Source organism: Polyodon spathula, unplaced genomic scaffold (genome assembly GCF_017654505.1).
Source record: "Polyodon spathula isolate WHYD16114869_AA unplaced genomic scaffold, ASM1765450v1 scaffolds_765, whole genome shotgun sequence".
Classification (NCBI taxonomy): Eukaryota; Metazoa; Chordata; class Actinopteri; order Acipenseriformes; family Polyodontidae; genus Polyodon; species Polyodon spathula.
In genome coordinates, this window is record NW_024472253.1 from 122,629 (window position 1) to 139,307 (window position 16,679).

At 45.3% G+C, this 16,679-nt stretch overlaps 1 protein-coding gene across 2 annotated transcripts; it reads left to right on the forward strand.

Moving 5' to 3' along the window:
* Positions 1-105: 105 nt before the first annotated feature.
* Positions 106-15,870, forward strand: kiaa0753 (KIAA0753 ortholog). 2 transcript variants are annotated; one of them, XM_041241282.1, is made up of 19 exons: positions 106-257; positions 1,597-1,734; positions 1,863-2,198; positions 2,863-3,127; positions 3,572-3,675; positions 3,791-3,853; positions 4,102-4,323; positions 4,513-4,717; positions 4,942-5,147; positions 5,429-5,568; positions 5,662-5,787; positions 6,565-6,654; positions 7,111-7,198; positions 7,478-7,549; positions 7,862-8,032; positions 8,359-8,440; positions 9,249-9,369; positions 13,346-13,561; positions 14,599-15,870. In XM_041241282.1, exons 2-19 carry the CDS (start codon positions 1,603-1,605, stop codon positions 14,747-14,749), a joined length of 2,790 nt encoding a protein of 929 aa, XP_041097216.1. In that variant the 5' UTR covers positions 106-257; positions 1,597-1,602; the 3' UTR covers positions 14,750-15,870. The 2 variants fall into 2 exon arrangements, with proteins under 2 accessions (XP_041097216.1, XP_041097217.1); XM_041241283.1 differs by having other exon boundaries at positions 4,513-4,681.
* The last annotated feature ends 809 nt before the right edge of the window (positions 15,871-16,679 follow it).

Consider the following 16,679-nt stretch of genomic DNA (forward strand, 5'->3'; position numbering starts at 1 on the left):
TTTTGTAACGGGTAAACACACGCACAGATCGTCTGTGTTTAAACCCTGGGTGCACAGTACGCTATTCCAGCACCCGTTTGTAAAGTAAGATTGTCCCTTTAAAGCTCCCGTAGACGACTACGCACCAGGTTGTCATGGCGGCGGTTTAAACAGCAGGAAGTGGCGCTGCAGCTTCGCCCGAATCCGTATTTGTGTTTATTTAATCACTTTCTCTTCTCTTAATTGAAATTTCTTTATACCTGCCCTCAGCAGAGACGGTAAGCAACGCTGCCTAATTAATGCGTGTTAAAAAAAGAGTGAAAGGACATCTTCTCAACGGGTTTAAGCCGGTATTGTTTTGTTTGAGGTTTTTGACAGTTGAGAGAGAGAGAGACAGACAGACAGACAGACAGAGACAGATAGATAGATAGATAGACAGACAGAGAGACAGACAGACAGACAGACAGAGAGAGAGAGAGAGAGAGAGAGAGAGAGACAGACAGACAGACAGACAGACACACACACACACACACAGAGAGAGATAGATAGATAGATAGATAGATAGATAGATAGATAGATAGATAGACAGACAGACAGACAGACAGAGAGAGAGAGAGACAGACAGACAGAGAGAGAGAGAGAGAGAGAGAGAGATAGATAGATAGATAGATAGATAGATAGACAGACAGACAGACAGACAGACAGACAGAGAGAGAGACAGACAGACAGACAGACAGACAGAGAGAGAGAGAGAGAGATAGATAGATAGATAGATAGATAGATAGATAGATAGAGATAGATATAGATAGATAGATAGATAGATAGACAGACAGACAGACAGAGAGGCGGGTATGTTTCAATGAGAAACACTGAACCATGGAATTCGAGGACTCCTTTACAGTACAGTATTGTATTGTATTGTGTTGATTTGTACTGTATTGTTTTGGACAGTACTACTCCATTCTTGGGTTTGATGCATATTGATAAAAACTAGGAAAATAAAGTCGTACCATCCACACCAGTGTATCCTGACATTTTTTTGGAGGAATTAGACTCGGGGCTATACTGCCCTTCAAATGAGTGCTGTATTACCCAGCATTACAGTGCCTAATGGGAGCCTGCACACCCCTAACACATTAACTCACATAGCAGGTAGCTGGCTGTGAATGGACCTTTTCAAACGTGAGTGTCGTTGTTTTAATTGCGTGATTATTGAATGCTTATTTAAGCGTTTGCTCAATTGATCCTATCAGCACCTGACTTGTTTTTAGCTGTAGCACCTGAGCTGTAATGTTTTCTTATTGGTTACCAATGAGTTTCCTCAGAGCGCTCTTGCGTAACGGCTGTGCACAGTCCCAGTGCTTCACTTGTTTTCTATGATGGCTAGTGGAAGGAGAGGAAGGTGCAATGATTCCCTGTTAGCCAATAATTCATAACTGACATGGGGCTTTCGGAAGCAGCAAGTGCCCTGGGGCGGAGTGTAGGGAGAACGCAGCTGTATAAAAAGGAGGCTTTTTTTTCCTGTTGTGGTGGTGGATGAAAGGCCAGGAGGAAAGCTCACTATTTGTATTAGTTAATTTCTATTGGTCATCAGGAATCCTTTATTTTTTGTTGCAGGGCAAAATGGATGTTAAACTGTGGAACCGTCCTGCACAGGTAACCTTTGGCGAACCGAGCCAGCTAAATGGATCCTGGGTGTTGTCGGGGTCAGGGAAGGTTCAGGCACAGAGCAAAAGCCAACTGCAGCAGACTCAGGTAGACAGCTTACCTCTCTCACACACACACATACACACACAGAAGTATCCGTGCAGAAGTTGAATCAGAAACCTGTTTGCACACACAGTTGTTTTAGAAAGAATCCCTTGGTCTTTTTTGGTTTACAGCTCCGCTTTAACAAGGAGGTGCCCACCTCGCCCTCTAACCTGTCGGCGCGGTTCCTCAACCCCGCCCCCATCGTGATTGAAAAGCTGTCCGTCCCTGGCACCGCCATGGCTCGGAACGGCAGCAGCCAATGGGAGGACAGCATCAGCAGCTCCCAGAGCTCTGTGCGCTTCTCCGTGGTGTCGGAGGACCGGCTGCAGCGGGCGGTGAGGATGGCACAGAGAGACATGCGACGCAGGCAGCAAGAGGAGGCACAGAGCAACCACAGAGAGAAGCCACCAGCAATACCACCCAGCGCTGCCCAGAGGAAACCCAGCAGGGCAAACATCCAGGACCAGGTACGGAGTAGGGGTGTACGATATGTATCGCGATATGTATCACAATATGCAGGTGGTGATATGATGTGTATCCCGATATATGTAATGGTCCAGATTGACTACTTGTATGATGCATGATGTGATCAAATGATCATTTAATGATAGACTGTTTTGGCGATCAAAAAATGTGAGTTAAGTGAGATAGGGAGGGTATATATTCATACCAACTATAAAACCCACTTCTTCATGATTCAGAAAACCACTTGGTGAACTACAGTGAGCTCGGTTGTGCTTCTGATATAAAGTACGATTTACTGATACCTGATGAATCGATACACCCCTAGTACAGAGTAGGATTTTGATTATGCAATTTATATTAATAATTAATGTAATTGGAAAAATCAGAAATAAACTTTTTAATAAAGGTCTATTTATTGGTGCCATTTCCCTTCCTGAAATGCTGGGATGCTGGTTCTTCAGAGTGATCATGCCGCTGCGATTTCAAGAAGATTTCTCTATGTTGGAGGCTTTTATTGAGCGCAGGTGATGGTTGCATATTGAGGTATAACTTTAATAGTTTAATATACAGGTCTTCTAGGTTTAAAAGCACACAGCTTTAAGAGCCTCCTAAAAGGCTTTTAACATGGCGTGTGATGACGTTTAATAATGATGTTAACCCTTACAGCACAGTCAGAAACAAGGGCACAGGCGAGCGCAGACTCCTAAAGCAGAGATTACAAAGTCGGGTGCCAGGGTGATTGTCTACACCCCCGAGAGGCTGAGCCACCCCGCCGGGACTGAGACCACCCTCTCTCCCCCCACCCGAGACCCTGGCCCTGGGCCCAAACCCGGGGACGGCAAGCAGGAGCCTGGGCTCAGCCTGGAGATCCGGCGGCTGCAGAAGGAGCTTGGCACCTACATCCAGAGGATTGAGCAGCTGGCTAACAGAGGTACTGCAGCCCTGCAGCTTGTCCTGGCCCTGCTGTTCTTGTGCTGGAGACTGTTAAATAACATTGAAGACTAAATTACCTTCTCATCCCAGAACCCTGATGTTTCTCATAGTGTAACACAGAAGTGCATTACCTGCTGGTAGAAAGTGACACGAGTCTTCATGCTGGGGCGTCACAACAGCTGTATATCAGAGATTAAGGCGGTTAATCTGCAGGGCATTTTTAGTCTTGCAAAAGGGATTTAGTCACAGGTCAATGGATGAACTTTGAACTGTACAAACAAGCAAAAAAACACCGGCCAGACACCACATGGGTTTTATTTTTGTACTGTTTACTATAACATGCATGTTTTGTTTGTTTGTTTGTTTTTTAACTAGTAGTGTCTGTATCTTAGCTGAGCACCTGAACACTGTCCCAGTAACGCTTGTGTGGTTGTGTGTGCAGGGAGCGGGGAGGCACTGGACCCGGATGAGGAGAGGCGAGCTCAGATCAGGAGACAGGAGCAGGCAGTCAGATCTGCACGCATCATCTACGTGCTGCAGCAGCAGGTCCACAATCATTTTGCATTGCTTTTTTTTCGTTTTTTCTTTCTTATTTTTTGTTTCTGTGTTTTTCGGGAGGGTGTGTTTGTGTTCATTTATTACATTGTTGTTGTTGTTGCAGGTTAAACAGATACAGGAGGATCTGGACAAGCTGAGCCCACACAAAATCAGACACACAAAAAAGGTAAGAAAGCCTGCTGTTCTGGCTCGCCGTGCTTCTGTCTCCTGTAGCTCTCTGATTAACATACTGTATTATGAGGATGTGTGTGTATTTCCTTAATGCGTGAATGCAGTCATGTAATTGTTTGTATACCAAACAGGTGTCTGTTCTTTTAAGAATAGCAATAACATCTTCTTTCTTTCTTTCTTTCTTTCTTTCTTTCTTTCTTTCTTTTTTCTTTCTTTCTTTCTTTCTTTCTTTCTTTCTCCTAGTCGAGGGCAATGGACAGGCTAGCAGCCGCGCACAGAGGGGCAGTCCGAGCCATGCAGCTGTTTGTGGGTCAGCTCTCTGACCTATCAGAGGAGAAGGTGCCCTCTCACTACAGGGAGCTGGGCCAGCTGATTCGCCAGCTGTCTCTCTGCTCCGCCAAACTGGAGGTGGGGTCGGGCTCTTCTGTCCCGGAGACCGCCATAGATATTCTGCAGCAGCTGGAGGTACGGCAGGGGGAACCCACTCGCTATCCCTGTGCATGAAGTGCATTAAAGGATTGCCTTAAAACGTATTGTTTTTCTGTTTGGTTCAGCACTGTGGTTTAAATACATTTATTATCTCCCGATAAGCCAATCTAACCATGAATGCGATGGTTCACAGATGGATGTGTTTCTGGTTTGATTTGTGAACAGGATTTGGACTGCGCTCTGGGAAAGCAAGAGAGTCCGCAGAGGCAGGCTTCCCGGGCTCGGAGCAGCTCGCCGCCGGTCCGCACAGCATCCCGCGGACGACAGCGCAGCTCCTCTCCCACCAGGGGGCGGAGTCTACCCACCGCCAAGGGAAGGGGCCAGCGAGGACCAGGTAAAGTCGCCACAGCCACCGTGAACACCTCAGCAGGTGAGACAGAGGGGTTTTTAGCTTTGGAGATGCTCAGAATTGCTTTAAAGGACAAGGGTTTTTAAGATGACAAGGGTCGATGTTGAGGTACTTATTCCTGCTTTGCTTCTGTTTTCATGTGAGCTAACAGTGTCTTCCGCAGAAAATATTTCATTTTGATGACGGTGCTTGTGGGCAAACTTCCTATCTTTTAGACTGATCCTTTTTTGGTTTTTCTGCTCCAGAGAGACGGGCTGTCTCGGTTGTTGCTGACCGGAGTCGGTCTGAACTGGTGCCCCCCAGGAAGGGTGACCCCCCCACTCCAGAGCGCAGTCAGATGTTGAGGGCCAGCATTGAGACTCTGATCCGCATGGGGGCGCTGAAGAAGGGGACCCCCGAACCCCCTCGACCCGCCGGGCTCAAGGGAGTGCTGCTCGCGGACAGGCCTGAGGTGTGTCAGCATACCGTACCTACAGAGCATGTTTATACACGGGCGTACACAATGGCAAAAGCCAGCAGCTGTGTGGCTGTCACTTCCCACTTCCCTACTGGGAGTACTCTGTGTGGAATGTGTCCGGTTACATTCACCTTAACAAACCGAAACATGGAAATAGAAGTAATGAAGCAGTCGTCTTTCTTTGGGGGTAGAAATGCATTGCAGGTAGATGGTTTAAGACGCTGTGTGGTATTCAGTGCTGCTTGGCTCTGAGATTATTTCCACTTTCTCTGCAGGGATTTCGGCAGCCCAGAGAAGTGCACTTCCAGAAGACCACACTGGCGTCTCGACTCAAGGAGAACCAACCTCCCACGAAGGACAGCTCCATACCCTGGGTGCCGCCTCACCCTACCTCCCCCCCAGCCTCCCCCAGGCGGTATGTGAAGGGCTTTTCTTCTATGTCTTTTTTAATGTGACTTATGGTAGCTTGTGATAAAAGGTGTGTTCCTTCTCCTGTTCCTACCCTCAGGGCTTCATGGAAGAAGCAGAGGGCTGGGGTGCAGTCCTCTCCCCCCAGAGCTCCAGGCTCTCCTGGGAGACACAGAGAGACGGTGGAGCTGGAGAGGAGGCAGCTGGCCGAGCACGAGGCACTGAGGTGCGATATAGGATATATTTCCTTTAGAACACACCTAGCTACCAATGGAAGTCCAATAGAAAAAGTGATGGAAATAAGACACTTGCATAGCAGTTTCACCTATTCAATATTTTACTACCAGCTTGATTAGCCACAGTGTGTAGGTAACAAGCTCAGGTGTGTCTTATTAAACTCGTAGTAAAACCAAGCATGGATCAAACTGCTAATGGGAGTGTTATTGCCATCCCTGGTTCCAATTCAGCATGCAGTTGTGCACTAGTTATTATAACAAAACCGTTCTACATTAACCTAAATTGAACCTCCGCCAGCTCTAGTCTTGCAGGTGCATTTCGGGTGGTAGTTCATGCAAATCGCCACCAGATGGTGTTGGATTACTCTTCAGTCGTTTCTGGCTAGCTCAGTGCTCCGATGTGATGCAAACCCCAGCACAGCGTGTCTCTGTCTAGATACGCTGCCTGCCTGCTGGGTTCCATATGCACTCGATACAGTGACAGAGCTCAAGTTCAGCTTGAGATGAAAGAAATCACAGCAGGAGTGAAACCTGGAATCTGGAGTGCAGCTCTGATTCTGCATGTAAAGGACCATAGAGTCTATTCAGTTGTTCTAGTAAACAGTGGCAGATCTTAATATCAGTGGCGGTATGTAGATGTGTGTATATCAATTGAAAAGCCCCCCCCCCAGTGTCAGGGCTGCTGCTTGAGACAGCCTGTTCTGTGTAATTCTGGCTGCTTGTGAAAGGCTGCTGGAATGGTCCCTGGTTGTTGTACCCTGCTGCAGGCAGGCCTGGCTGGACAGTGTGAGCGCACGCAGACTGAGGGAACTGAAGGAACTCTGCACAGAAGAAACGGAGCAGATTCAGAGACTCAGGTAAACGATGCTCCTCCAGCACACACTCGTACAGCACGACCCCCTTTTAAACCACTCGGTGTCCCTAACAGCTGGGGACAATATGCTTTTCAAAAACTCGTTTGAGAGTGTTATCGGTAACAAAAAAATATATATTTTTATAGTTTCTGTTTTGCCTCCTCTGCTGTATCACAAAGTATAACCTCCTGCAGCTGTAAGTAGTGTCAAGAGATTGCCCAGCAGTGCAAAAATCAGGTTTGAAAGGGTATTGAATCCCCACAGCTATTATACTACAGGCTGGTCTCTATACAAACTAGACTGTGAAAGTGCTCTGTTAAACTATGAAGGATGTAGTGATGTAAAATGTACCAGTGAATCTTATTTCAGTGTAAAAGGACTGTGGCAGCTGTGGCGTGTGCTCTGGACAGTGCACTGCATTAGGATCTGTGTTAACGCTGTTCTGTTGTGGTGTGTCAGGGCTGAGGCAGGGTCCCCAACCCAATGGGCTGAGAGGGCCGAGCAAGCAGCTCAAGAGAGACTGCGCCCCCTGCTGGACCAAGCACAGGTAGGTACTCTGATAACCCCCCTGGGCTCTGATCTGAAACTGTGGGCTCATTTCACCCTTTAGTTAATTAAGCAATGGGGAATTTGAACGAAAACCATCCTTACCCTTGAAGGATGCCAACCCTTTATTAGAGAGGAATGTTCCAGCTACTGCAAAACCTGAAGAACATGCATCTGGAATGCAGAGCTCTCAGAAGCCGTGTTGGAACTAGCCCTTGATAGAGGCTGGACTATTTGTTCTTATACAGCTCTTTCTATGTCTTTTTTTTTTTTATTTCAGCAAATCAGCAGCTTGTGGGAGAGGAAAGGCTCCTCGCTGAGGAACAGGCTGTCTGCCCAGGTGGCTGAGACAGTGAGTGCTTCCCCTGTCTCGTACTCTCATTAGGGGATTTACTCACTTTCTTTAGAGGCATTCAATCAGAATTGAATGGTGGTGTGCTCAATTGAATCAGATAGACGGCCTCTTCGTGTTCTCGGTCCATTGTGGCTGTCAGTTAGTATGGTATGCCTTGAAAATCAGATGCTGTTAATTAACGCAGTTTCCCATTCTGCGGTCCGAGAGTAAATCCCAAGCGATCCCTGAAAAAAAAAAAAAATATATGGCTACTGCGACCTTTGCCAGTGTAATTTTAAGGGTCTGTCTAACTGGCCTCCCCTTGTCCAGGCAGCGGGCAGCGCGGAGCTGCTGAGCGAGAAGATCCTAGATGACCTCCTGGAGGACACAGCCCAGGCCCTGTGGGCAGTGGAGCAGGACAGGCAAGCAGAGCGTGGGGGTCTGGCCTTGCAGGACAGCCCTTCTCTGGAGACCATGATGCGGAGGATGGAGGAGATGGAGGTCAGTGATGATAAAGCCAGTGTCGCTAAAGTTACCGAGGTCCTCCCTTCTGAAAGGTCCCCAACAGCAAAAGGATTTCAAACCATAGTAAAGCAGAGTGAAAGTAAAACAAGGGCAAGCATTGTGAAGCCTTGAGAGTTATGGTAAAGCAAATCAAAAAAACATGGCAAAGGCATAGTACAACAACGGGAAACGCATGGAAAAAATTTCCAATGAATGTACAGATTTACTGTGGTAAACTCTTCAAAGGTTTTCCTAAGTGAAGTCCCACTCTATTCACACGGTTTTCTTGCCTGGGGGTCTCTCTTTCTCGCTCACATTTCCAGAAAGACGAGGACTCCGTGCGCCGGCGGTTTGCTCACGTTACCTACGCTGGTCCTGAGTTCTGGGTGGAGGAGGAGAGAGCAGGTGTGTGGACTGACACGAGATTATCCTGTCTAAACCTTTTCTGCCGGGGTACCACTGCAGCGGCAGCTAGTGTTATCTGACCTCCTGTTTTGCTTATGCAATTTACGACATCCCTTCTTTTTGCTGCTCTTTGGGGTGGATGAGGTTGGTGTTATCATGGGGGCAGCTCTCACTAAAGATGTAGAACTACAGAAGCAAAGGTATCCAGGATTAGGAGGATTAAGAACCATCTAACCAGCCGTACAGATGCATTTGTTCCCCACTTCTTTCCATCATTTGTTTATTTATTTATTTATTGTATTTTGGCCAGATGGCATTTCCAAGCGTTCTCTGCACCATCTGTTGATGTTCTGCTCGTTATATTTAAAAGGAGAGAAGAGAAGGTTGGTGCTTCAACTCCAAAAAAATATAAATAAAGAGCGAGCTCCAGAGATACTTAAGAAAAAGGCTCTGTAAGGCTAAAGGAACTATGCCAAACACTGTCAAGTGTCTTTCGCAGTAACGCTGACCAAAAGTGAATGATTTAGATCATCTGCCATCTGTCAAGAGGTCTGGTGTGCCCCTGTGAAATTGCTGCAATCTGCTGTTGTATTTTTGTACGTGCCCCACTGACAGTATACCCACTCTGTACGTGCACAGTAAAACCACGGCCACCTCCACTCTATTTGACTTTTTTTGTTTGTTTCATTTGTTTTTATTTACCAGAGTAATGTGTCTCTGTACTGTAAAGTTAATAGAGTGTTTCACAATGTCTAAGAGGTGGCTCTCCACCTTATCTCACTGCTCTAGTGTTCTCTTCACCTTCTAGACAGAGACCAGGACCCTGCAGACAGGAAGCCGACAGCACCCCAGCCAATCAGAATCACCAAGATAGCGGGACACAAGGAGCCTGTGGTGGACATTGTGATAGAGACCCCCACCGAGACCAAGTAAGACTGCGAGTACACAGAGGAACGCGCACTAGTATACAGTGTACACACACACACACACACACACACACACACGCACACACACACAGACCTTTAACATGCACAAGGATGGAAATACCTCTCCCGCTTGACTAGCAGTTTGATCCATTCCTGGTTTTGCTGTGAGACTCTTCTTAGCTGGTTACTGATACACTGTGGCTAATCAAGCTCCTAGTAAAACCTGAAGTGGGCGAAACTGCGATGCAGCGGGAATCTTATTTCCATCCCGGATGTACTCTTGGAGTAAATAAACTACAGACTCTCAGACTCCTACATGCCGGCACAAACATACGTGCGTATGATATACCTACAGTACGCAGTGCAGAGAGAGAGAGCGAGACAGAGACGCACAGCTCTGTGACACAGTGATTGATTAGGAGCTCACTCTCTGAACTCATTTCATTACAGGTTACTCTTTGCCTTGGCAGGTTCTCGGTTTAGATTTTCTCTCCTGTTGAGAGATTTGTCTGAGCTAGCTCGGGCTGGCACAGAATTAATGAACAGAGGAAGCTAGTAAAAGAGTTGATCGAGCCAGAGTGATTGAGTGGAACAGATTTTAACAGCTGCAGGGCCATTAGCAAATTAACTAAGTGCTGCCACATGTCCAGGGTCCGGCTCCTGGTCAGTGCCATCCCTTTGCGCCAGCGTGGGTTCTTGCCAGCCCCCAGACTGTTGCAGTGTGAGGGTTTTTAATGCCGGAGCTTATTCATTAAAAAATATCTCATCGTGTGACTTTGAACACTGGATCAGTGCACAACCTTGTTTTACTCAACAGCATTGCAGTTTGTTGCCAAATAGTGTCTCCTGACCGTATGCTTTCATCTATACGTGCCAGATACTGTATCACCTGCTAAACTGGGTCTCCTTGCAGTTAGTGTTTGTGCTTGTTTTCAAGTCAAATTAGTATCACGCCATACTAACGGTTAGTGCAAAATAGAGAGTGCACAGTTTAAAGCAAAATGTTGCAATATATTTTTTTTGTCCAAAGACTAAATTTGGCATTACACTGATAAACAAAAAAGCAGCTAGAGTGTTGTTAGGGGGCACGTGTTTTCGATGATAGGCTGTGTTGAGTAGCAGATTCATGATGTGGGAGTATGATTAGATACAGTTGAATTTAAAAGAAAAAATGACCCTGCTTAAAAAGTGTAAGCTGAGAGACCCACTGGAGCTCCTCCACTATATGTGCGCTTACAAACCTCTCTATTTTAATTTTATTTTTTATCCAGTGTACAGAGAGTTCCCACTACTGGTTCTGAGAGCATTGCGCTGGAGAATTCCAGTTCATTTAGCTGATTTTCTTCTTGTCCTTTCACTCCACTGGCAGACCTTCTTGTCTTGTCTGGGTTTGCCAGAAGATGTCTCGTGTTCCCTGTTGCAGTCGACTGTAATGAGACTTCTTTTCGTGAGGCGTAGAATCCCAGAGGATTGCTCTCACCTCGGTCTCTCTCTCTCTCTTTCTAAAAATAAAGAAGGAAAATCAATATGTGGAATTCAAGACTTCACTTTAAACATCTCTTCCGCAGAATTGACTGTGATGTACTGGGAAGTTGCAACCTTTGTCACGCCTGTAGTTTAAATTATTTACATTATATAGGTGCTTTCTGTTTATTTTATTTACTGGGGCAGTTTACAGATGGAGAAAGTGTACACTGCAGAGCAAAGAAAATATACAGTTAGCAAGGATTAATGTCAGCTTCTGATGCATAATCCCCATAGCCTCCTGTTGCTGCCTGTCAAGCTCTGTTTCTCTCTGACACTGTCTCCCAGAATTTCCACAGTCTGGTATAATCAAGTCAGGAGAATGGGACCACTGTAGACGGGTGGTTCATTTTATTGCAAATCAAAACACGGCAGGCTGCGACCTCGAATGGCATTGCAGGTGCCATAGCAAAACATGTACTGCGTTTGTTTTATTAATGAAAACCATTATTTATTAATACAGGGAAACTTGCTCCTGGGGGGGCCTCCGAAGGGCAGTCTGTAGTCAGTGCTGCACTGCTTCTGATAATGCTGGTGGTTAAGCAGGCATCAGAACCCACCCAGAACTGTGTGACCCAGCAGATGGGTCTGTGGCAGCACTGCAGAGGAGCATTTGTATGAAGGTGGCTTCAAGTGGCTGTGCTCTTTGTTATCATGAGGATGATACATAATGTATCTGTTAATACCATGACAACATTTAAAAAAAAAAAAGAAATAAATATACGAGATAATGAACAATGACTTGCATCTCTTCAAAACACGTGGCTTTGTTGCAGAGAAAACTAGAGCAGCTTCAGAGCAAAAGGCAACATTTCCACAGGACTGAAATTACCCAGAGAGAGAGAGAAAAAAATTAGAAGAGAAAAACCAAGCTCCCCTAGAAGGAGCTCTCCCATTAACAGAGCACCAGTGCACAGTGATTCCACTCCTCATTTAAAACACAGAAACGCATTGCAGCTTCTTTATTAAGAGGCACAGAAAACGAACCTGGCTCAGTGTAAACACTCATTACCGCTATTTACAACACAAGGAGCAGCAGTTCCTGCGTGCACCGGAGCCACCCTGCAGTCTGTGACAGAGTGCATCTTGACAGGCACTGTCAGCCCTGCCAGTCCCCTGCTGCCTCGCTCGGCACTCACACGCCAGCAGGGTAATAGGTAATGAGCCCGCTCTCCTTTCACTAATTAAAAAGTTAACTGAGTGTGCTGCGCAGTTCTTTTGCAGAAGTAACAGTAGAGCACTTTATTTTGTTATGCCTGCTTTTCGTTTCCCTTAGGAAAGTGCAGCAGAATAAGCTGATGACGATGCCTGCTCGTTATGCGGTTTTTAATTTCCCTTGGCTGTTCACTGCTGTTTCGGGTTCTTGTGAAATTTTAATGCCCAAATAAATTCCAGCTAAATTCCTCATTATCCACTTCTCTAGCTAGAGAGGATTGCATAAGAAGTACAGTGATTATAAATGAACAAAGCCCTAAGCATTTACATTTGTTTGGGTCGGGATTATAAGATAATTTTAAATAATTTAGCAAATCTTCCTAAAAAATATTTTTTAAATAACACACAGCTTTCCGCGAGGAACTGTTTTCAGGTTTGTATCCCCATGCTTTGCCTCATTATTATTATTATTATTATTATTATTATTATTATTATTATTATTTCTTTCTGAGCATACCCTGCTGTTGTGTAATCCACAGGAGACACAGCGATTGTTATCTGCTTGCAGTTGGATAATAGCTGGTTCTTCCCAACAACATTTAGAGATTTTGCATGGGGGGAGATGACTAGTTTACAATCACTTCTACTTGCTGTTGCTGCAATTGCTGCTGCATTGTGAGAATGAGCCCTGCAAGCCAAGCCAAGCAAAGCATTTAGCAACTAGGACTCTTTCTGGAGAGGATCTTTCCCTGGCATTAGCAGAACAAATAGCCGCCCAGCAGCACACTTTCACTGTTCCTGCAGGCTCCTTGGGAGAGACAGAAAGCTCTGTGCTCTTTAGTCTATAGAGAGGGCTTGAGTGACTGGTGCTTTGCTCAGTATAGCAGAGCAAAGTACTGCTTCACCATTGATTTGCTTGCTTAGGGATTATTAGCCTGGAAGCAGGGCAGTCCAGCTGAGATGCCACATGTTTCAGGGGTGAGGGGAGGGGAGTAGTTCTAACTCAAGCAGACAAGGCAAGGTGTTTACTTGTACACGATCGATAGGAGACTTTGAATGCAAAGGGTTTGATTTGCAGAATATATATATATATATATATATATATATATATATATATATATATATATATATAATAATATAAATAAATGAAAAAATGGTAGAACTACAAGCCTTGGCAAGGTAAAAGATTTTAGTCGTTCACAGATTCGGTGAATTCACAGTAAATCAAGCAGTTAAACCCAGTTCTGTGCCTGGTTGCCTGCTTCACTTGATTTCTTATAGTTTTGCGCCTCTCCCGCAGTGTCCTGTCTGAGGAATCCAGTTTGGGTGACCTGTCAAAGAGCTACCAGCCAAGACAGCCCCTCCCACAGGCCAAGCAGAGGGGCGGTACCTTCCTCTCTGTGCCAATCAGAATGCAGCAGAGCATCCAGAAGTACATCGGGCGGTATGAGGCCTTCCTCCGTCTCGTCTCTCATGAGGCCGTGGGCAGCTTTAACCCCTGGGTCATCGCCGACAGGTCAGCAAGCCATCTCTCTCTTCCTCTCTCTCTCAATCTGCATGCCTCTTTTTCTGCATCTTTTATCTATTTTTTTTCTGACCATTCCAGAAGCATCCAGCCAGTAGAATCCAAGTATTGGCTTCAAATGGGTCTTTTCAAGCAGCTAGCAAACTGGAGGCTGCTTTTAACAGTTGAAAGGAAAAGCTGCCTGAACGTTGCCTCCTATTGTTTCCCGTCCTTTCAGCAGCTGCTTGTAAGGGAGATTTTTTTCCAGCAGTTTTGCCACCAGAGAGGTGAAGCAGTAACTAGGATATGAAGGCACCATGTGGTTGCAAAGTGAGCCTTGTGAGCCGCAGTGTGAATTCATTCAGCATGCACTGCACTGGAGAATCTCTGGGGCAGTCATCATTTCTTACCTTATATGGGAGAGATCAGGATCCTGGAAAGGAGTTGGAACCGCACACGTGTCAGACACTCGCTTCCCCGCTAACAGAAGATGAAAATGTCAGATCAGTTATTCAGGGTTCGTGTTCAATCAGGTCCCGCGGTCTCTGGAAGTGCGGTTAATAACCAGCGAAGTGTCTGCGTGCAACTTTAACGAAGTCATTAAAACAGACGCCTTTCTGCTTGCTTTAATCCTGTCCAAGTTTAAGGTCTTTGCATAATCTCCTCTGCTTACATGTGTAGAGCTGCTTTCCACTTCGCCACCCTCGCTTTCAGGCTCTCTGCTCGTATATAGGTATCATCTACTGCAGTGCTGTCTGTAATGCAGGGCTTTTATCTCTGATATGATGTGGTTGTGCATCCCTCTAACTTCCCATATAAACTAAGTACTGCAAATGTTTAGCGCTTTGGTTCGCCATTATAGAATGCAAGAGAAAGTTTGTACTGTTTATTTCTACACTGAAATAAAGCCGGGATGTATTGTTAGTGAACTCAGAGTATGCATGTGTACATTTTTAACATGTAAATAGGCTTGGTAAGTCGATCCTCGGTGAAGGCATGTGTAGAGTGTGCGTGGGAGGGGTCTCTCACTCTCTCCGCTCTTTCCTCAGCCTGGCAGAGGAGCTGATGTCGGAGGCGCTAGGTGACGTCGCTGCAGAGTTCCAGGATGTTTGCGAGGAGTACGCAGAGGCGGTGTTCACATCTGAGTTCCTGCAGCCAGTACAATCCCAGAACACCATTCCAGGGACATCCAGCCAATAGAATCCAGGTACTGGCTTCAAATGGGTCTTCCAGCCAATAGGACAGCAGAATTCCATCCCCGATCTTGGTTTCTAATTGGTTTCGTGACAAAGAGAATTTGAAAGCGTCCAAGGACCGCTCCCAGAGGAGTGGTGTAAAAAGAAGCGAGATTCTCGGCAATTGACTCGCCATGAATCTTTGAGAAGCGAACAGCAGGCCCCAGAGAAGCTGCAGGGGTTTTGACAACCTCGGCTGTTTGATAATGCGTGTCATTTTATAATTTATACATCATTTCAGCTCGGAGGAGCACAAGGGCGATTTGCAGTTGTGAATGTCTGTGTGATTAACTCTGGGACTCGAACCCGCTTGTAAGAAGCGTGCCGGGTCACCAACTGAATTACAGGAAAGAGCCTCTGTTAGTCAATATCACACATGCTCATCATCCCAGCCTGCGAAATTACTAAAGGTTGCGTTTAGTTTGGTATTCTTATACTGTATATCCCAGGAGGTGGAAGTAGAACTCCTATTGTATATCATTTTGAGACGTCATTTTATATTACTGTATTTAACTCAGATTTAAATAATACTTTAAATTGATTAAAAAAAATAACACACACACGCACACTGATTTTGCTCTTAAGTGGTGCAATTCAATCAAGTCATTTTTAATGAATTAAAAACCCTGACCTAGAAATAATTGATGCTATTTTTAAACAAGTTATTTTTCTAAAGGAACAAAGAAAGCACAGAGAGTAAGAGCTTCACATTACATTGTCATAATTGACAGTAAAAAAAAAAAAAAAGATGCAAATGTATTTGGATTTGAAGCTTTAATTTAATGAAGTCTCAAATTCATGGAACTTTTCTAGGCTGTTGTTGGTCTCTTTAACAGCAACCTAGAACGGTTCCGTGCATATAAGCAGAACATTAATCTAGAATACGACCCATTGTCACTATGGAAGTGCCAGGAACCCACATGTACCTGTCATTCACTCCTGCTTCACAAAACCCAGGAGACCAAATACTGTACGTGCGCTTTGTACAGATAGGAAAATCTAGTGACCTGCGGTTTCTCTCTCTCTCTCGGTTTCTTGGCTTTTCTCTCTGGTTTCTCTCTCTCAGTTTCTCTCTCTCGGTTTCTCTCTCTCGGTTTCTCTCTGGTTTCTCTCTCTCGGTTTCTCTCTCTCAGTTTCTCTCTCTGTTTCTCTCTCGGTTTCTCTCTCTCGGTTTCTCTCTCTCAGTTTCTCTCTCGGTTTCTCTCTCTCGGTTTCTCTCTCTGGTTTCTCTCTCTGGTTTCTCTCTCTGGTTTCTCTCTCTCAGTTTCTCTCTCGGTTTCTCTCTCTTGGTTTCTCTCTCTCGGTTTCTTTGTCTCTCTCGTGTGTCCTTTTCTTTTTTTGTTCAGTGCACGGGTCTAGTAACACTTCAGCTAGTGCAAGGAAGGCAGCAGGCGAAATGTTCGGCTGCTTGAATTGAGGATTGATTTGATCAGTGTATACCCTACCAGCTGGAGATTATTTTTAGAGCATTTTACGGCCCTTGGAAAACCTCCCTGAGTTGCATCAACCACCTATTGGTGTTTAACAGTATTGCAGATAGAAATGCTGTCAGAGGATTATAGAGGGATTCCCATGTTGTAAAGGAAGTCCAGCTGTGGCTCATTCCAGTGGGGTGTGTGGTTCATTAAATTAGCCTTACAGATTACCTGGACCCTCTCCAAGGTGCTAAGATGTCCCCTCTGTCCTGTTGGTGCTAAAGGTTCCTGGAAGCTTGTAGCAGAACCAGGGCTATCAAATCATCTGTCCTGAACAAACTCTGGTTTTGTATATACAGCATTGCAATCAAATATTGTGTAGATTTAAGAATATTACTTGATGTGTATTTTGTTGTGAAACATTTTATAATTTTATTATATTAAATTATTTTGATGTTTCTTACCTGCATTTATTATTTT

What these genes read in the sequence shown, in the direction of transcription:
- kiaa0753 (XM_041241282.1), top strand. Translation starts at nt 1,603, where the DNA reads ATGGATGTTAAACTGTGGAACCGTCCTGCACAGGTAACCTTTGGCGAA. An exon ending in CCCCCAGCCTCCCCCAGGCG is followed by an intron (nt 5,569 to 5,661) that starts GTATGTGAAGGG and finishes TCCTACCCTCAG; the next exon opens with GGCTTCATGGAAGAAGCAGA. An exon ending in CCCTGCTGGACCAAGCACAG is followed by an intron (nt 7,199 to 7,477) that starts GTAGGTACTCTG and finishes TTTTTATTTCAG; the next exon opens with CAAATCAGCAGCTTGTGGGA.